This window comes from Cydia splendana, chromosome Z (assembly GCF_910591565.1).
Source record: "Cydia splendana chromosome Z, ilCydSple1.2, whole genome shotgun sequence".
Lineage (NCBI taxonomy): Eukaryota > Metazoa > Arthropoda > Insecta > Lepidoptera > Tortricidae > Cydia > Cydia splendana.
This window is the reverse complement of record NC_085987.1, coordinates 37,098,149-37,119,378: the sequence shown is the minus strand read 5'-3', so window position 1 is coordinate 37,119,378 and position 21,230 is coordinate 37,098,149. Positions and strand designations below refer to the sequence as shown.

The following is a 21,230-nucleotide window of genomic DNA, read 5'->3' as shown; positions in this document are numbered from 1 at the left end:
ACGAGCGAGATGCATAGAAAGTAAGTTACGTAGACGTGAGCGTATATGTCAATGTCAAAACTGATGGTAGACGTACAGCTTAAGCTACTTACTTATATATTTATTTTAGTATCAACCTGGGCTGCACCAGCAAATGTTTAGTTTTGTTTAATTTCCTATTATATTCATTAAAGTTATCTGTGAATATTACACGACGGATTACTCATTTCTACCTGTCCCCAAAACCTATTATATGTATAGTAAAGGTATCCACGTCTGCCTCACTCAATTTTAAATATATTGTATAATGTGACTCATTGTTGACTGATTATTGGCTTTTTGTTCCCAAAATAATTAATATGTATTTAATTATGTAATTCCCTAGAAATAAAACTATTTCATTACTTATTGGTATGTATAATTAAATATACTTGTATTATACGTATTTCTATACGTATACGTATTTATACGTGTTCTATACGTATTTTTTTGTTTTTGGTTAAGTTATCTTAATAATATATTATTTTAAAGAAAATAGAAAGGTATATAATATATTCCATAAAGCGCACATACACCTGCTAATGAATACCTATACCTACACACAGAATAGAGAAAGGAAACTTTGTGCGTTATTTAGGTACTTTTTTACGAATTTTAAATTAGTTAAATATTATTAGTTGGCCCTTCGCGTGGTACATTCCCGCAGCGGAACTTTTCTATTTGAAATTTAACTATGTATTTTAATAAAAGTAATAGGAAACTAAGGACTTTTAACTAAAACAACTCTATAATGTATGCCTCCCGAAGTATTTTTATCTATTCTGAAATAGTTTCCTAAAAACAGCACTTTTAAAGTACCCAAACAAAAATTCTGGTACATAAGTATTGTAAATGTGAGCGCATATACCTAACTAAATTAAGGCAGGCTTAAGGCATTGAATACATAACTACTTAATTAGAAGATTACATATAAACTGAATTATGCAAGTTCCAAGTTTTACTCTTAAGGTACCTAAATTAATAAGGAAATAAGACTAATTAATAAGAATAATAAGGTACCTAATTAGGTTAAGGGAATAAGAAATAATAAACCAATAAAAGGAAATAACAAACTTCATAACAATAAAAAACAACCGTGATATCATAAGACAACAATGAAACTGAAATAAGTACGAGTAGGTATAATACTGAGGCGATAACGTAACCGGGTGTTCTGATAGTACCCAATGTCTATGTGATGTTAGTTGAAACCACAAATGGCGTTAACTCGTGCTGCGTGTTCTTTCACTCATGACATCACATTATAAAAATAAAATAAGTAACTGTGACCAAGATATAACGACGATAAAATGTGATGTTACACTCTTCTTTTTATGTATGTATCTTTATAACGAGTATTACGTAGAAAATACTTTTGTTTGGAGTGCGGCATTCACGACATGTCCTACTTTGAACAAATTAGTTTGCTTTCATCAAAACAATAGTTTCAAACTTTATGAATATATATTAGGTTTTAATGAAATTATTAGAAACTTATAAATCTTATAATGATACAGGGATGCACTTTAAAATGTTTGTAAAGAGTTAAATAATGTAGTATTTTAATAAACTGTGGCAATGCATCAGTCTTTTGTAACCTTATCAAATTGAGCCTCAATCGAACCTACGTTTGTCAACAATCTGATTGATTCTATCATTAGGGTTCCGTACCCAAAGGGTAAAACGGGACCCTATTACTAAGACTCCGCTGTCCGTCCGTCCGTCCGTCCGTCCGTCCGTCTGTCACCAGGCTGTATCTCACGAACCGTGATAGCTAGACAGTTGAAATTTTCACAGATGATGTATTTCTGTTGCCGATATAACAACAAATACTAAAAAGTACGGAACCCTCGGTGGGCGAGTCCGACTCGCACTTGTCCGGTTTTTTTTAAAGTAGGAGCCAAAAAGTAATATATATTATTTATTATTCACACTTGTCTCGTCCCTAGAATTACGAGCCGAAACAACTTAAATTAATTAAATCAGAGTGTGGGACCTTGGATGACATAACCAAATGGAGACGCCTTGTCTCTAATCTTCTGTACAAAACAGACGCCGATTTTTGCAGGAGAGGCGAACGTCATATGTAACGTAAAAATAGCCATGTCAGATAAACGGTCATGGTCTGATCCATACAATGTGTATGACGATCGGTCATAGAGGAACTTCCGGTTCGAGCGCCATCTTGATAGTCACGCGTCGTGATTAATTCCTTTGTTTTTTGCTCATTAATATTGTTTAAAGTGTAATATCGATAGCCTATTATACAGTAAACTAATGTGGTAGTGTGCAGTGAATGGAGAGTTAATTTTGAAGCGCGTTTAACTACCATTTTGGAGTCAGCGGCCGGTTGTCCACGTGCTTCTTGTAAAGTCTGCTATCGCTTTACAAGAGCGAATAAAATCACCGTACACTGTCTTGTACTAACCGTACAATTTCAATCGTATTACCTTGCTACTACGACCTTGATACTGGCGAAATAGCCCCACTGGGCTGAAGCTATAATTTTAAAAGAATGAATAAATGAATGAATTGGTCATAGAGTTTCGACAGAGGGGAACGCCTGTTAATGGCTACACCGTTATAATTCGTTTTTTTAGCATTAGAAAGAACTTCAAAGAAGGTAAGCGATCTTGACATGTCTTTTAATTGAAAAACGCTTTTAAAAAATCAGTAACTATTACTTATGAAAGCAGAAGAATATAAATTATCGTATTAGATTCATAATTGTTACATATTTGCCGTAACTTATTTTTAAAATGTGTTATTCAATTAAAAGACACGTCAAGATTGTTTACCTTATTTCTAATGCTAAAAAAACGAACTATAGGTTTTATCCTCCAAGGTAAGGATCATAGTTCGTTTTTTTTCGCATTAGAAAACGACTACGCGATCTTGAAGTGTCTTTTAATTGAAAAACGGTTTTTGAAAATCAGCGTAGTTGAATGTAGTGATTGCAATGTTCAGTGCTAAAGCATAGGTACCAACGGTTAATAATACCAGTAATACCTAAAATATAAAAGTAAAGTCCATGTTATTATATATTTTACATATCTGAATACGGCTCCAATTGTCATGTCTTGTATGTACTGTATTTTACGTGATCATTAAATACATACCGTAAAACGGGGTGAGTAGGTTTCGCGGGGAGAGGTGGGTTATGAATGGGGAGAGAAGGTTTGAGAGGGGGATGAGAAGGGATTTTAAGGCTACTGCTACAAAAATAATGTATTCCAATTTTGAAATGGAGCTATAGTAATACGCATAATAAAAAATAATCGATCCAACAATCTTCCAAAATCACCTTGGTACGAAAACCCCTCTCACCCGAAATACGAGGCACTACGGGGTGAGGTGGGTTTTCCTCTTTATCGTCAAAGTTATGAAATGGAACTACCCAAAATAAAATAAAAACTAAAATACAAACGTCCGGAACACTTATTATATACACGATTCAGTTTTCATATGTAAAAATAAAATGTTATCGAGGTTTGAATTCCAGTTTTGACCCTACTCACCCCATTTTACGGTATTCAGCCCATAAGTTATTTTATTTTTGTACCTATTCATTAAGTATTAAATTTTTACAAACACCTTACAAACTCAAACTTTCAGATTACAAAATCGCATAATTTACTCTAACTGCATATCTATTTCATATGTGATCCCTTAGGACCGATACTAAAGAGCGAGCGCAACAATATATCTTCCAAAACTTAATTGATATAAAATCCGGTGCCGGCGGCAAGTCATAAAAAATTATAAAACCACTAACATATATCCTTCTCGAGGGGAATCAATAAATCCGATTGAAATAGATAATTAAATTTTACTGAACCCGTTTACACTTGGGAATATTTACGGACTCAAAACTGACGCCTACAAGCGTTATTTATTACTGACGCCGGCCATATTTTATGACCATTTTGTTTTATTAAGGTTCATTATGGAACTCTCCGTCAGTTATTTTTTATTGCTAGGAAATGACTAAAACGGTTGATAATTCATAAAGCCCCTCACGATGTTTTGTAAACGCGGCCCTTCCGACGTGGCCGAGCCTCTAGACGGTCGTCACTGAACTGATGGCGTCGCAAATTCGAACCTTCAAATTCGGTAACGCGGCGTTCACACAGCGGACTAATCGAATGCGTTCCTTTGGAACGGTAACGAAACACTTACTTCACACAACGCCGGTAAAAACGATTCTAACGTGCCATTTCCTAATCTGCAATTGCAACTCTCGCAGAGTACAAATTGGAACGGTTATCGCTTCGTCGACTTCCTAGAGTGTGCCTTGCTTACTGCATGCTTCGTTGACAATGGTCGTTATTGTCTTTTTGTTGATATTACGGGTTTATTTAAGTGAAATTGGATAAATGGTCATCTCACGATATTTCGCTATTCAATCCTGTTCGGTGCACCGACCGTGCGGCGCGGGCTAGCAGCGCTAGTAGCCTCGGCTTCAAATACGACTAAAACTTAGGAATGATTTAAGTAAACACAGGCTAACAACAAAATGTGAAATAGATTTCGACCGTAGTGTTACAGTGTTCTTGGGACTCGTATGCTGGTCTAGATATCTAGATAAGTGTGTGATAAGACTGAGAAATGGATTTGAGTAAATACCTTGCAGTGCTGGTGGTGCTCCTGGTGGACGGTGGCGAGAGCGGTGGACACGGAGAGAAACATCAGTAAGTAATGACTGTAGGCTAGATCAATGAAATTATATAATATTACTTACGCTTTGCGAATGATTGATTTGGCATTGCAATTCTGCTAACGAATTCTACGTGTACTCTTAAGTATAAATACTTATTAATAAAGGTAAATGATTAATTCCTGCCATCGTTAGCGTAGCCTAGTAAGTAGTACTTCTTCTCTAATTCAAACTTCGACAAATTAAAAAAAATATATTTATATTTACATTTATATTTAATTAATTAAACAATTTATTTACGATTGTATAGTATTGCTGCTTTATTTATATCTGTATAATTATATATCGAGTTTTTTTTTGCCTTGTTCACAGTGATCATGTGAAACTGCACGTACCCGAGTTTATTCACCACGACCACCATACAAAAGTGATAACGATTCATCATCATCACCATAAACCAAAAAAGGAACATCATCACCACCACCACCACCATCATAAGCCCCACATTCCTCATGGACATCACTACCATCATGTAAAGAAGGTGCACACAAAGAAAACGGAGAGCAAAGGCCACCATGGTCACCATGGCCATCACGGACATCACGGCCACCATCACAAGCACCACGGGCATCACGGGCATCACGGGCACCACGGCCATCACGGCCATCACGGTGGTCATCACCATCACGACAGCCCCTCGTATTTTCCTCATCACGATGCTCCTTCGATCAGCTACGACCCCACACCCACGACCTTCGAAGAGGACTTCGGCGGCTACAGCCCAGCCGTGCCGGCTTACGGTGCGCCCGCATTCATCCCTCGGACACCACAGGTCCATGGCATAACGCACACTGTCAAGCAGGTCAAAGTGTTCGATTCGTTACCAGGTAGCATACCGAGTATCACAAATGGTCACGCCGCAGGCGGCGGGGGCTATCAAGTGACAGAGGAAGGGGAGGAGGAAGACGACGCTTTTACAGCATTAGATGGACTTCAACAGAGTTATCCCGGAGCGTTCGCTTTTGTGCGAAACGCGGCACCGGAACCGACATCTAACGATATATTCTCCTCGCTGTCTCCCCAAAGCACAAGTCAGGCTGCCAATCACGATCCATTTGCAGAGTCTCCCACACCTACGGCTTTTAGCGGAAATGAATTCACCAGCCTCTCAGCTCAGGCTCCGCTGTCCTCTTTAGCCCCAACTGATAATGTTATTCCCAGCGCTGAATCGACTCCCGAGTTTCCGGTGACTTTCCAGGCGGAGCCGACTGGGTTTGACGATCCCGCGAATGCGTTTGCAGGGGCGCAAGCCGGCAGCACGGCGCTGTCGCCCGAGGACAAGGCGGTTAACGACATCGTGTCCTACTCGAGGGTCGCCGGCATACAGCAAACTATTAATACCGGGGGACACGAAACCGTGGTTTATTAGTACGTACTTAATATTTAAACCTTATTTAATTCATGTGTAGGTATATCAACAACGCCACATTTTGTGCGGTCTGTTCAATCGTTCTTATATAAATAAAGTAGAAGAACAACAATACTACTGATCCTAATGAGTGGCCACGGGCCACGAGTCATCTTACTTCGCGCCTTGCCAGTTTAGATTGGTAATACTTACCTACTCAAGTTATTTAAAACGAAGTGGCATTATTTAAAACAGTTGAGCTCAGGTATTAACAATATTTAAAACGCATTTACACTTGTTAACAAAAAAAATGGTTGTCTGTAAAGTCGATTTACGGACGATAATTTTGCGTGATAACGTCATAAGAAAACATTACCATTACATTACGTAACGTTACCATGGAGATCCGTCCACAACGTTACCATGGAGATCTGTCCACAACGTGACACTTTTTCGTGCATGTTACCGGTGTTCATCGATTTATAAGACGTTATCACGTCAAAAGTTATTCGCCTTTTTTTAAAGTTGTCAATTTTTTCTTTACCCGAATCAGAAGATTTTTAGGTTGTAATACAAGAAAATAAGAGTGCCAATATTTTCTCATACCGCATACTCCATTGCTGTTCTTATTGTTAGAATTGGAAGAGCTCGAACTTATGAGTTTTGCTTTTATTGGAAAATACATGTAATTTGTAAATTTGTACTCATAAGTTCGAGCTCTTAGCTAGAAGGCGAATAACTTTTGACGTGATTACGTCTTATAAATCGACGAACACCGGTAACATGCACGAAAAAGTGTCACGTTGTGGACAGATCTCCATGGTAACGTTCTGGACGGATCTCCATGGTAACGTTACGTAATGTAATGGTTATGCTTTCTTATGACGTTATCTCGCAAAATTATCGTCCGTAAATCGACTTTACAGACAACCATTTTTAGATAAAGAAAGTACAAAATAAAATAGAAAAGAACAAGCCAAAGGATGTACATTTGTTATTGCCTAAAATGTGTTTGTTATAAAATTATATAATAAATTGTTACATGTAACACTTTCGTTTAGTCGCCTGTAATTTAGTACACTATGTAATAAGACTAGTAAGACTATGTAATAAGACTAATAAGCGAATCAAGCCATTGTACGTCGGAAAGTCCGTCAAGCGTTCTGTTGCATTGATGGTAAGTAATAATAAGGCGTGAACGTTATTAGATCATAACTCGATGTCACCTATTTTTAACAAGTTTGAAAGTTCTTATTTGAAGTAAGTAGGTAGTAGAACGGCTAGTTGTTAGTTATGGCACCCAAAAAGTACACGAGGGACAATTTAACACGCCCCAGTTACGAGATTGCAGTTGAAAATAAACCGAATCTAATAGTAACGTAACCAAATATTGCGCAACCGACCGAATCGCTTAACTACTGAACCGAAAATGTGATTGAATTGTTGAATGTCGACAAATTGTTTTGGGGGAGACGCTTCATCGCAAAATAAAGGGTCGGCCACACTGCTACTCCAAATACGCTGACGCACTGAAGATGCAGCAAAGTGTGTGCGTATTTGTTTTGGCAAGATCTGGTGTGGTTGATCCTTTATTTCTTTCTACGTGACTACTTCTCGCCGGTTGGGATAGAAAAAGCAGGGAGACTTGTACTTATAACATTTTTCACCACACCAGCTTGGAACGGCTTACTTTGCACTTCAAAAACTGATAGCAAAGTTGCATTTTATTCACATGTGTGGCAAAGTAAACATTAGAAAACAACTCAAAATAATAAATTTTGAGTTGTTTTCTAATGTTTGCTGGTAGAATTGACTTTTAAATGATGATTTTGGATGATAAATATATTTAATATTTGCTTCGGGTTGGTGTGGTGAAAAATTTTGTGTTTCACTCGGGGGCAAATTTTGTTTAACCCTCGTGCTTTTGGCACGAGCGGTTAAACAACAACTTTGCCCCCTTGTAAAACAAATAACTATTATCTTTAAGTATGGCGCGATGCCTTATTTATTTCTTTTTGTAGCCGATTACTGATCTTGATCAACAAAGCTAAAAATAAGGTTTATTATTTTACGTCTATGTTGTTTGTATTCTTATATTGCGTGTTCATTTGTACTCGTACCCTGAGTCACTGGCAGTGTCAAAACTGACATATACGCTAACGGCTACGTAATTTACTTCTAGTTATACATCTCGCTCGCACTACGAGTAATATGCGAGTATGAGTGAGATACATAGAAAGTAAGTTACGTTCTTGATATCGTTTATGTCAGTGCCAAACTGGCAGTAGCCTGAATGGCTGATGGATGCCCTAAATTAGCTAAGGGGGAGTTTTAATGCGAAATAAATTCAGTATAATAGTTGTTAGTGTTAGTGTTTTTACATTGTTAATCTTTTCGACGCCGTGTCAAATACAAAAGCTGTCACACGGACGCCACGTCACCGAAGTGTCAAAACTGAAATTGAACTTTATGCATATGGACGTAGGTCTATGTTGCTCTGTGGTCTGTGACCGATTAATCCGACTTTGGCGTTGGACCTGCGGTGCAGATAACAATAACAATAACAATATTTTTATTGACAAGTGACAAACCACCTACTTTAAGTATCTGACCAGAAGCAGATTCACGTAAAAGTCAAGATATATCGGTCATTGGCGTCCAAAAGGTTAAGAGATACATGGAGCGCCCCGACAATCGTCGGATTCCTACGAGTAAGTTTTCACGTTCCAGGGCTAGCCAACTAACTCGGAGTTAACCGTTTATGCAGGTAACCCTGTATAAACTGACTTAAACTGAGTACAGTTAATAAGTGGCCCTTATAGAATCGCTGCCACACATTGTCGTTTGCCACGTCGGTGCAGCTCGGACTCTAAATAGAAGCAAAATAAACAAGAAGAAAGTTAAACACCTATCAGAATTAATATTTACTTACAATATGTGTTAGCTATCTCACTATCTTTAGCAAATTAATAAAAGGGTTTTCTATTTACCAAACTTTCTATGATTTTCCAATAATCACACACCACACATCACATTAATATCGATAAATTCGTTACGAATATATCTTATACACCAATACGTACCTGATACGTATACTCATAAGTATTAACAGGAAACCAAACTATTTATTTGAAATAGAATCTACTTAACCCTCCCACTTGCACCATCCCACTAACCCCGGCTTAGGCGGTTAAACCGTTAACCCAGTGTCAAATTGTATTAGTAACCAAGGTTTAACCGGTTAACCCCGGGTTAGTGGAATGGTGCAAGTGGCGCAGACTGACAGTTCAAAAATGACAATCGAATGGCAGTCTACTGATCGAAAATAGAACACATGTTTGAAGTGCCATATGTGGGAAATATATATCCCTTAGCCTGGTAAAGGGTTATAGAATGATCACTACGTAGGCAGATGGTGTCTTAAGGGTAAATATACCTGTGTCTCTTTAACAAAGCACATTCAACGGACATAAGTCATAAGTTAAGGAGAAATAAAATGCGATTCATAAACATGTGATGTTTGGGTACAGTCTGCATGAAATAAATTATTAGTTACAACCAAAGTGGCCAAATATATATCGTAACACCTCGTTATTTCCACTCTGGCTGTAACGATTCCGAATAAACATCGTATCCCAAGTATTTACTATAAAAACACCTCAACGGTTAGTTTAGTACAATTTAAAATCACATCACTTTAAGGATGACTCACGCTAGACCGGGCCGTGCCCGGGCCGAGGCGTCCGACATGTCATTGTCTATGACGGCTGATCGGTGATCACGTGGTGCTTTCCATAGGAAACGAAGCTCTGGAAGCTCGGGCCCGGCCCCGACCCGGTTTAGCGTGAGTCATCCTTTATAGCACTAAAGATCTAACATATCCACTTTTAATTAGCTATAATTTAGTAAGGTAGAGGTAACTTAAAATTAGCGGGACAGCGCAACCCTCACTTTTTAACATCAGGGGCCTTACCATGATGTCCTTATTGCGATTCTGTTTAGGACCTAAACTGAATCGTTAAAGGACGGAGCTATATAACTTCATGTAAGGCCCCAGACTCTTGCAAGAAACAAACACTGATATTATCACGCTGCCACATGTCACGACGATAAAATCATTAATTTGAACCATCATATTCCTGAGTACCGAGGCTGTAGACTCTACAGTGTAGAGTATGCTAATGATAAACCGGGTTAACATAAAGGTGAGAGAGCAGCTTTAGTAGAATCCAGATTTAAGGGTCTAGTGAATTCAAACGGTTGTTCAAGGTAGGTTATTAATTTTTGGCGCCGATAATGATCGTAAAATAATATTCAATGAAGATTTACTAAAATATATGTATTTACTAAAAGGTTACATAAGAATTTCAAGAAGATATATTTACCTCGGCCTGATTGAATGTTACATATTTTTTTTTTCTAAAACGAATATTATATTTGAAATCCAGAGACATTGTTAGAATGTATATGTAGGTATATTTTACAAACACGCAGTTCTTATTTATTGTCAATTAATATTTATTAGCAAATTTATCGTCAGTACTTTACATAAAAAGTAATGTAGAAATGATGATTAAATACGAGAGAATGGCATGCGAGCACATGTCTTTGTAATTGTTACATCGGTATAGTTCTTGTGGCGCTCGCTCCCACACTTCGTTAGTGGGAAACGGAAAACTGTCAACGGAGAAAATGTACGCAAGAACTGCTTACGTTCAGTCATTTCTAATTCTAGAATATTTTTGAACATTGACACTTCGCTTTGGTGCATGATGCGAGTCTAAAGGTGACTTGGCTACCGTAAGATACGCTACCGCTACCGCTACCGCTTTTGTGATAGGATGAATGGCAGAACTAGAGTATGCAGCAATTTTCGCTTAAAAGGCTAAATAAGTACTGGACCAATCAAACGGCCTAGTCATTTATTTACTAGTAAATTATTACAACCACTGACATGTATTATATGAGCGTTGACCTATAGTTTTTGTTAAAGCAAAATGACCACTTAGACATTTTCTCGAAGCACACAAAATAAATTAAAAGAAGGTAACTTTCGATTTGTTACGAATGGCGTCATAGCGGTTACAGACCACACGAAGACATTAGAAAAAGACCAAAACTATTAGAGAAAGTAAATGTTACGGAATGTTTGGTGGACTCCAGATCATGCAGATTTGCATAATAGCCAATTGCTTTGTCACGATTGCATAGTTTATAACCAAAAAGGACTTAAAAGGAGTTTTACACGAAAAAAATAAGCTAAATTAAAAACTAATAACCCCCTTATTCATAAAACTTTAAGGACCTGATTTAGTTAAATTATATTTTATCATTTTTATCCCTTTCTCACAGATAAGGATAAATAAATAAATGATCATTAGCTAATTGAGGTTTGTAGCGCGTTATGAATAATGGGGCAATAGTTTAAATATCAAATTTCAATAATATTTAGTTGTGATTCTTATTCTGATATCGATTTAATTTAAGTAACCAATGTTACTTAAGTTTACGTACTGGGGCGATCGCTTGGACAGCTCTCCAAGAAAGACCAGGCGTCAAAATTCCTGAAAGGTCTCTTGAAATCAAGCAGAGGGGGGACCTTGTCAGTTACGTTCATTTTTATATTAATAAAAGTGTCTGGATAAATTGATTTTCTTTCTTTCTTAAGTAGGTATAACTGGTAAAATATAATTCAATTATTTATTCAATTATAATTATATTTCCTCAAAAATAAATGAAGATTTTTTGCGTTACAAGTATTAAATATACCTGAACAAATTGATGTCCACTAGTTTTCTAAGTGGAAACGAGAAAAATAAATAATATTTTTCATTTATTACGTAAGTACCTATGAACTCTTGTGCGTTGTAATTGTATACATGGTATAAACTGAGAAACATAATTTTCTGTGCAAGTAGTAGCTAGGACTTGATGCAGAAAAATAAACGCAGTAAGAAGCTGAGAAGCTATAGAGTTTTTATTTGTAAAATTTTATTCCATCCCCTTTTTTTACAAGTAGAACTTGTAGTTAGGTACATAAGAATTCTTTTCGAGGTATTTAAATCTCTAATTACAGTAATATAATGTATTTGTACCGCCGTCGTAATAATTACGTTCAAAGCTTTACCTAGCGTACCCCTTACCGCATACGAAGCCATATATGGCGGATATGATATTTAACTCTATTGACAGCTATTAAAGTTCAAATTTCAACAAATATTTTTTATTATATGCAGTAAGGGGTTACCGTATCTTGTTGACATAACAAACACCTATAGATTTTTAAATTAAATTATAGTGTCTTACTGAAAGTTGGGAAAGTACTAACGATCAAAGTTGTAAGTAAATAATGGCAGTGTACCGCGCTCCACGCCGCCGCGCCGCTCGTATGTGGTCCTTGCTCACATCACACGTAACGGCGGGCCGGGTCGGAGTAACCAGAGGGCCTACCGCGAACCACGTTCGACTTGTTGCCTCTCTGTCGCACTTGAAAATTGTACGTAAGTGTGACATGGAGGCAACACGTCGAACGTGGTTTGCGGTAGGCCCTCATCGCGCTTGCGTCGTTCTCGGCAGGACGGCCGAAGCGGCACGCATTTATCAAAAGGTTGGACTAATGATCGGAGTCAAAATAAAACACTTACAACGATCAGGATTTATCTTAACCATAAAATATAATATTAATAACGATATCCCATTTAAAACAGGATTTAATAAATCACACCAACTTTTAAAACGATATAACAAACATTAAAGTACCGTGAGGATACTTCATAACAATAATTATTTTAAACACACGCACTGTTAAGTAGATGTAAGTGGTTAAAAAGTCCTCCGGATTTTATAATGGCGCCGTTTGTCGACGGCGTTTCGATTTCAGTGATTTCACCTAAACTCGAAGATTTTTTGTACTTAAGTAATTGACACTCCGAACACCTTTACTTTCCCTCGGACTGGGGATTGAAAGTATAACACAGGCTAATATAACACATCACATCAACGAAACTAAACTGTCATTTTTATGAGCAGCTAATCGAAAACAAAAACGTTTTCAATTTGAGGTATATACATGAGTATGTCGATTGCATTAAGGAACATTCACGGAATGCCTCGGTGGAAACAGCTTAACACTAGAGATGGGGGGTTAGTAATCTCCGTGGCCACCGCCGTACTCTTGCCCTTCGCTGCTGAGTCCGTAGCTGCCATGGTCTCCGCCGTCGAAGCTCACGGGAGAGTCTTCGAGGCCCTCGTGCCCTTCATCAGCCGCGTGCCACCCATGTCCTGCAACCAAACAGAAAGAAGATTCATCAACAACGTGGAGATCCAGCTGTATAGTCTGTATCTTTACGTATTTAAATAAAAGTAAAGAAACAATTTATACATTTTCGGGTAGTTATAACCATTATTGGTTAACCAACGAAATTACAAAACCGCTTGGATCTGTCACTGAACAACCTGACTTTAACCTACATTATTATTTGGTCATGTTATATTTTCATCTACCCTCAAATGGTTTAAAGAGCCATTTGAGGGTAGATTTTGTTTACTTTTTTTTAAATACCTAAAGATACAGAGTATAGTTTGTACTAAAGGCGTTATTTGTTTGAGAAAATCCATCGAAAACCTACGTACTTATTTGATTGAACAGGATTAGTAACAGAGTATTATGAACAGGATTAGTGACAAAGGCTATCGTAACAAGCAGGAAAGTGTAAATAACTCGTCACACTGATGAACCCACGTAACTGACACCGGAACCGTGAACAACTCACGTTATGCGACAATTAAACATTGACATCTGTCACGCTCATGGTATTGAGCTGTGGAGTTGCTCATCGATTATGCATGGAGTTGGTATCAATTATAATTTAACCTAATAGGTAAATTGTGTAGTACTATAATGTGACAAAATAATTAAGATAATTGAAGAATCAGATTAAGCTTAGTTTAACAATACAACAGAGAGGTGAACCAGGATCTATTGAGGGTGCGCCATGTTACGGAAATTAGTTGGTACTAATTTCTAGCAATGGCAACAATTTTAATAATAGACAACATCTACCCTCTATGATAGTTGTCAATATTGACAATGTAAACATTGCTTTGTCTAGTTCCGTGTGAATTATTATTAGACTGCAATAATCATGCCGAAAGTTTTAGATTTTACAGAGAAAAAAGTTGTAAATAGTGTATATAGTTATTTATTGGGAAAAAAACGTACGGGAGAGAAATTTCTTCCATTAGAAAACATAACGAAATTAGCACCTGAATTGACGGGTAAGTTTCAAACTTATGGACAAATGTCACTATAGTCAGGTCGTCACGATTTGGTTGATGTCTTTTAATAATTTGATTTGTGTATTAGGTGTATCGCATGCATCGGTATCACGGATTGCTAGCGAAGGGCGTAAGGGCGGAATTAAACGACCAAACCTAAAAAAAAGAAAACAAAAAAAGAAAATAGATTAGGATGATTTTGATTTATGTGTCATACGTCGTAAAATTCACGAATTTTATAGCGTAAAAATCGGGCAAGTGCGAGTCGCGCACGAAGGGTTCCGCAAAAAAAACGGTCACCCATCCAAGTACTGACCACTCCCGACGTTGCTTAACTTTGGTCAAAAATCACGTTTGTTGTATGGGAGCCCCATTTAAATCTTTATTTTATTCTGTTTTTAGTATTTGTTGTTATAGCGGCAACAGAAATACATCATCTGTGAAAATTTCAACTGTCTAGCTATCACGGTTCGTGAGATACAGCCTGGTGACAGACAGACGGACGGACGGACGGACAGCGAAGTCTTAGTAATAGGGTCCCGTTTTACCCTTTGGGTACGGAACCCTAAAAACCGAAGAAATATCCAAACATCAAACTTCGCTATTGGGTCAAACAGATCACTGTGTTATGTCTTTCCTGTAGACATACACAAGAGTTAAGGGCTATAAAGGTTAATTTTCTTATTTAACCCTTATCCACGTGAAAAGGTCCTCCTTTTATTTAGAGAACTATGATAAAATCATTGCTTACATGCCCACAAGCTGTTAACTATTGCCCACAGGAGAGAAAAATGTGCTGTTCGCGATAACACGCTAGTTTTCTCTCCTGTGGGCAATAGTTAATAGCTTGTGGGCATGTAAGTAATGATTTTATCACAGTTCTTTAAATAAAAGGAGGACCTTTCCACGTGGATAAGGGTTAAATAAGAAAATTAACCTTTATAGCCCTTAACTCTTGTGTATGTCTACAGGAAAGACATAACACAGTGATCTGTTTGACCCTATTATTAAAGTTGTCGGAATAAAACAAAAATCATCTGCCAATTTCCATTGTCCCCACTATACAAATTGTTGCTATATAAAATTCAAAACGAGCGCCCTCTTGACAATACTCCCAAAGTTCTGGTTTACCTATACTATAAGTGGTTGAAAACTCATTAAAAGCATAATGCATAAAATGCACGATAAAACGGAGGCTGAATCGAACTTAGAAACTCTTAACATTTGAACTCTCTGTTAATATTTGAACACCACTTGAGTCGTGATGTTGTAAGTAATAACACTAATAACATATCAATAACAGGGGGCCTAGAATTTGAATAGGGGGTCAAGGTACCTGTTATCGTTTATATATAAAACGCCAACCGGAATTCAAATAATGTATGGAAATGATAACTTGACTATTAAGTCACATCTGACATCTCGTTACATTTTTGGGTAAAAAGTTATTTAGTATGCGCTTTGGTTTCTCATACTAAAAAAAGTTAATGCCAAGAAATAGATTTTAAATGCTAATTAATCTCGCTCATGTTCAACATACTATTTCTTAAAAGCTGTATGATACCCAAAGTATTAATTTGTCCACAGGAACCCTTTTTAGGGTTCCGTACCCAAAGGGTAAAACGGGACCCTATTACTAAGACTCCGCTGTCCGTCCGTCCGTGCGTCTGTCACCAGGCTGTATCTCACGAACCGTGATAGCTAGACAGTTGAAATTTTCACAGATGATGTATTTCTGTTGCCGCTATAACAACAAATACTAAAAAGTACGGAACCCTCGGTGGGCGAGTCCGACTCGCACTTGTCCGTTTTTTTTCCTTTTTAATGGTCGTTTCTCGCTAAACGATTACAACTTCATATTGGCTACGGCTCCTGATATTTTTAAATTTAAACGGTATTATATTAATTACATTATATATACCATTTTAGCTCACTAGGCAAGCGCTGGTCAATCCGGAGGTCACGGGTTCAAACCCCGGCTCGTACCAATGAGTTTTTCGGAACTTATGTATGAAATATCAGTTGATATTTAGCAGTCGCTTTTCGGTGAAGGAACACATCGTGAGGAAACCGGGCCCAAACCCAATAAGGCCTAGTTTCCCCTCTGGGTTGAAAGGTCAGATGGCAGTAGCTTCCGTAAAAACTAGTGCCTACGTCAATTCTTGGGATTAGTTGTCAAGCGGACCCCAGGCTCCCATGAGCCGTGGCAAAATGCCGGGATAACGCGAGGAAGAAGAAGCGGGAAATCGTTTTAATACCTTTTACCTAATTTGGTCCTAAATGCGTGTAATCCAAGTTTGCTCAACTCCAGCGGGCTCAGCACGGTTCCATTTTTATCGACTATCACTATGCGCGTCCCTTTCGCACTTACATACTTGTTAGAACGTGACAGGCATGGTGACAAGGGATAAAAACGCGACCGTGCTAAGCCGCCAGGTCTGCATAATTTTTTGCTCTTTTTAGTCTTTTTCCTTTGCTCTCTTGCTGTTTTAGATTTTCTTTGATAAAAATGTTACCTATCTATATCGATACAAAGTTTTATACGGTACATTAAAAATAATAAATAAAGGTAGCATTGGGATGAAGACTGCAGCAGCACAATACTTAACCGTTACAGTGTTACTGCTGCGGCGTTATTAACGTGAGCGATGTCACTGGCAATTTCTTTGATGAAATAAGTGACGGATTGAATGTTCTAATATTTAGCGGCAGTAATGCGGTAACGAATGTCACCTTAACAAATCACAACAGTGTTGCAAGCATTACCATAACTATGAATGACAATGTACAGTCGACGTCAAATATATGTTTACACTTTTGCACCTTACTTCTTTGTAATAAGGCAAAATATGTAAATATATTTTTGATGTCGACTGTACTAACTGTAAATAGTGCATTCGTCCATAGTTACGAGTAGGTACTTTAGTCTCCGTCTAACCTAACTCTGCACTGAGTTTAATAAAAAATCGATTTTTTTTATGGCTTCATTCATAAATGCTTGTTAACACTAACAAGCCCTTGATAATCGTTTTGACATTGTGTGTTTGTTAGAAAGGGATAAAATTTAACAAAGGTTTGCTAAGTTTTATGAATAAAACGAATAAAAAGGTTAGATAGAAATTAGACATTTATGATGACAGTTCGACACTTAGTTCTAGCAATTGGCTAGCAGAGTTAGGTTGGCCCTTTATACTAGGGACTAGAGTAAGTACTCTAGTATAAAATGTTAGTATGATAGATAGTACTGACCTCCGCCGAAGTGTGGCGCCGCCTTTGGCTCGCCGTAGGTGTAGCCGAGCACCTCGTAGTGGTCGTCGCCGCCGCCGCCGCCGTGCTTGTGGTGCACGTGCTTCACGATGGTGTGCTTGTGGTGGTGGTGCTTGACGAGCACCGGCACGTGGATGATCACCTTCTTGTGGTGCCCGCCGTGCCCGCCCGCCGCCACCAGGCTCGTTAGCTCCGCGACGCAGATCAGCGCTATCTGAAATTACACGTGCACATTTTTTTATAATTGGCACGAGTTTAATATCAGGGTGTCGTAGATTTAAAATATGTTGGAACTTGTTGTTATAGGTATCTAAAACTATTATGTTATTTACGCACTGAGGAAACCTGTAAATATGACACGCGTTACATACCTACACCTACACAAAACACAACAAATAGGTATATTTACGTCGGTGATTCAAATTATTAGGCAAGACATAGGTACTTCTATTAATACAAAAATAACCATTTTGATTTAATAGAAATGTTGACACTAAAATTCGCTGTAGCATGAATTGATGTAAATAGAAAATCGCTTTCGCAAGATGTATTATGTATTACGCAACTCTGTCGACACAATAATGCGTCCTCCCAGTAATTTTCATGTTATTTCGATGGACAAATTTGAACCCTAGACTTTCTAACCACAGACAGTGAGAAATAGGGGCACATACAATAATACCATAGTATGCACTGTTACTCAAGTGTTACTCGCTTGAAATCAGTGGACTTAAAAAGGGAACATCTATTTAAGTCTTCAGGAAAAATATTTTGGTTTACCTTGTACCGCCATTTTTAAGGTACCTACCTACAACATTTTACATATTCGTATTGAATAGCAGGCACGATGTTTAACACAAGTAGAACTTTGGTGACGTGTATTGATAATAATTGGATTCGTTTCCTAAGTTTTAAATATAAGGTAAGGTCATTTGATTACCTGATTTTCTTAATAAAGCTCTACACCTATTACTGCGGATAAAACCGCGCTGTACCTTGAACTTACTCAACAACCAGGCCAAACATTGCTTGGTTTGAAAATTACATACTTTTAACAAAGTTTAGTTTAGATTCGATTTGTTGATCCCATTTTAAAAGGGCTTTATCTTTATATTGATCAGATGGCGGACCGATCACTGAATAAAATGCCCGGGTGTCGTAACGGTCGCTGGCGCGCTGAGAAAAGAAAATCACGTCGGAAACTTAATCGGCCATGATAGCTAACCTATCGCTTGCAATACGAAAGTCAATAACTTAGGTACTTATAAGTACGCCTTGATTATTAACATTACCATTAACTAATATCGTATTTAAATGTTTTAGTTTATGATTTTTTCTCTGATTTCTTTTTTCTAATTCACAAATATATGACTAAAATATGAACAATCAACGGGCAAATCTGAGTTATTATTTAAATAAATAAATGCTTTTATTCAATGGGAAATTATAAACCTAGATTTTGACTTTGAATAGGTACATTAATTTACTTTTTTATGCTTAGTATTTTTAGCATGTAATTGAATCGAATTATATTTTTAATACTACTCCACATGTGTATTTTAATTGATTGATCTAACTCACCAAAAAATTCGCAGACATGTTGCACGTGGGCAATTATTAAATCCGAGCGTGAGTGCAGACGGCCGGTGTGTGATTGATAAAGAAATTTAAACAAAACTCCTTTTATATCGCAACGTGGTCGCGTTTCGCGACACTGCCTCTCAACTACTGCACCCTGCCGTCAAACAACACGAAACCACTTCTATTTCAAACAAGTAAAGTTGATTTCCACTTAGCAATGCAAACTTTAGGTAGCTGATATTCTGACAATGGAAGATGAACCGGAAACCGTTAATACAAAGTCTATAATCGAAGAAAATAGATTCTGCACATTCGGATCTGACGTTCAGCCATTGAGTGAAAATGTAGCGTAGAGCGGCGTAGAGTGATCTTATTGTACGAAATGATGGAGATCATAAAGACCGTACTGATTGATTGGAGAATGGATAGTTTAGCTAAATAATGGGTTTGGGGACATTACAAACAAATAAGTTTACTTCAACGTGGAGATACCTACTTATCAAGTAATTCTGACAAATTGCTGAATACTATACTAGGTATCTATACTATTTACACATAAATGCTAAATTTGACATACGCACACACCCCAGTGCTAATCATCAACACCTTATAAAATAAAGTCCCTAGCCGCGTCTCTCTGTTTCTGTGTTTGCATGTTCGCGATAAACTCAAAAACTACTGAACGGATTTTTATGCGGTTTTCACCTATCAATAGAGTGATTCTTGAGGAAGGTTTAAGTGTATAATTTGCTAACCCGTGCTAAGCCGGGGCGGGTCGCTCGTGATAAATATAAAAAATAGAAGAGTTTGGAGGGACACGTTGATATAAAAAGTCAAATTAGTACTTATGTAGTAAAAATAAGTTTATTTCTTATTTTAAACTCAAGTCTTAGATAATTACTTTGGCTAGTCAAGTACTTACATAGAGCAGTTTTGGCAGGGCTAATTGTTCACTGGGTTTTAATACTGTTTGTTATTTAGCTAGGATCTATATTTTGTCATAACGAACTAAGCACTCTGATAACGCCTAAAAATACTGTTTAGATTATTATATTACCTTTTAACGCAGGAGGCCAGTTTTCGGCCTATTAAGTGAAACAACTTGGAAATTTAATTTCATTTTAATAACAAAACCGCACCTGATATATGTACGCAAAATTTCAGCTCAATCAAAAATCAAAAGTGAGTCTAATTTCGCTTCCAAGATTTGACCCACAGCCACACTAGTTAACGTACTACGCCCTGGCGGTTCAGCAAGGAGACGCCCCCAGCGTAATGAGCATCATGCCGTAGGCGTACCTACCTGCTGGATGGGGTGTTCTTTTTATGAGTAGGTCTTTTTTATAGGTAAAGTTTACTTTTATTTTATTAGTATTAAATTTAATTTATTTGTTTAATAAGTTAGTTTATATTTATGTTAATTAAGTTAAATTATATCGATTAGAACTAACTAACAAACCAAAGTACTTACATACTAACAGGGCAAGTTAAAAAAAGCTTGTAACAAAAAGTTATTTAACAAGTTATACAGATTATACAAGACCATAAGATAAATTTAAACATTCTTTTGTTAGTAGAATATTACAACACAGTTACAAAACAGTAACACACAAAGTAGGAAATACTTAATTGGTAAATAAGTAGCTCTCGGCGGCTCGTATTCGCGGAGATAGCATCTAGACTAACAAAAGGAAGAAACAAAAACCAGCCAAGTGCGAGCAGAAACGCAGAAAACGGCAGAAAAATCACGTTTGTTGTATGGGAGCCTCACTTTAATATTATTTTTTGTATTTGTTTTTATAGCGGCAACTGTGACCATTTCAACGGTCTATCTATCACAGACGGACAGCCATACGGACAGACTGATAGACAGAGACAGCGGAGTTTTAGTAACAGGGTCCCGTTTTTACCCTTTGGGTACGGAACCCTAACAAAAAGCGCGTATCGCGGTCACGTTTCCGTATCATGGACCGTATACTCACTGAAATAGTGTTTGATATTAATGCACGTTGTTGGATATCT

At 37.4% G+C, this 21,230-nt stretch overlaps 2 protein-coding genes across 2 annotated transcripts; one reads left to right on the top strand and one right to left on the bottom strand.

Moving 5' to 3' along the window:
• The first annotated feature begins 3,704 nt into the window (after window positions 1-3,704).
• On the top strand, window positions 3,705-6,190 carry LOC134804486 (protein doublesex-like). The gene is made up of 2 exons (XM_063777533.1): window positions 3,705-4,709; window positions 5,048-6,190. The coding sequence occupies exons 1-2, from the start codon at window positions 4,627-4,629 to the stop codon at window positions 6,102-6,104; spliced, it is 1,140 nt and encodes a 379-aa protein (XP_063633603.1). The 5' UTR covers window positions 3,705-4,626; the 3' UTR covers window positions 6,105-6,190.
• Window positions 6,191-12,738: 6,548 nt separating this feature from the next.
• LOC134803982 (uncharacterized) lies at window positions 12,739-19,438 on the bottom strand. The gene is made up of 3 exons (XM_063776839.1): window positions 19,209-19,438; window positions 17,610-17,841; window positions 12,739-13,364 (listed from the first exon to the last, which is right to left on the bottom strand). The coding sequence occupies exons 1-3, from the start codon at window positions 19,224-19,226 to the stop codon at window positions 13,228-13,230; spliced, it is 387 nt and encodes a 128-aa protein (XP_063632909.1). The 5' UTR covers window positions 19,227-19,438; the 3' UTR covers window positions 12,739-13,227.
• Window positions 19,439-21,230: the final 1,792 nt, after the last annotated feature.

What these genes read in the sequence shown, in the direction of transcription:
- LOC134804486 (XM_063777533.1), top strand. Translation starts at nt 4,627, where the DNA reads ATGGATTTGAGTAAATACCTTGCAGTGCTGGTGGTGCTCCTGGTGGAC. An exon ending in GGACACGGAGAGAAACATCA is followed by an intron (nt 4,710 to 5,047) that starts GTAAGTAATGAC and finishes CCTTGTTCACAG; the next exon opens with TGATCATGTGAAACTGCACG.
- LOC134803982 (XM_063776839.1), bottom strand. An exon ending in GGCGCCACACTTCGGCGGAG is followed by an intron (nt 13,365 to 17,609) that starts GTCAGTACTATC and finishes GTTTGGTTGCAG; the next exon opens with GACATGGGTGGCACGCGGCT.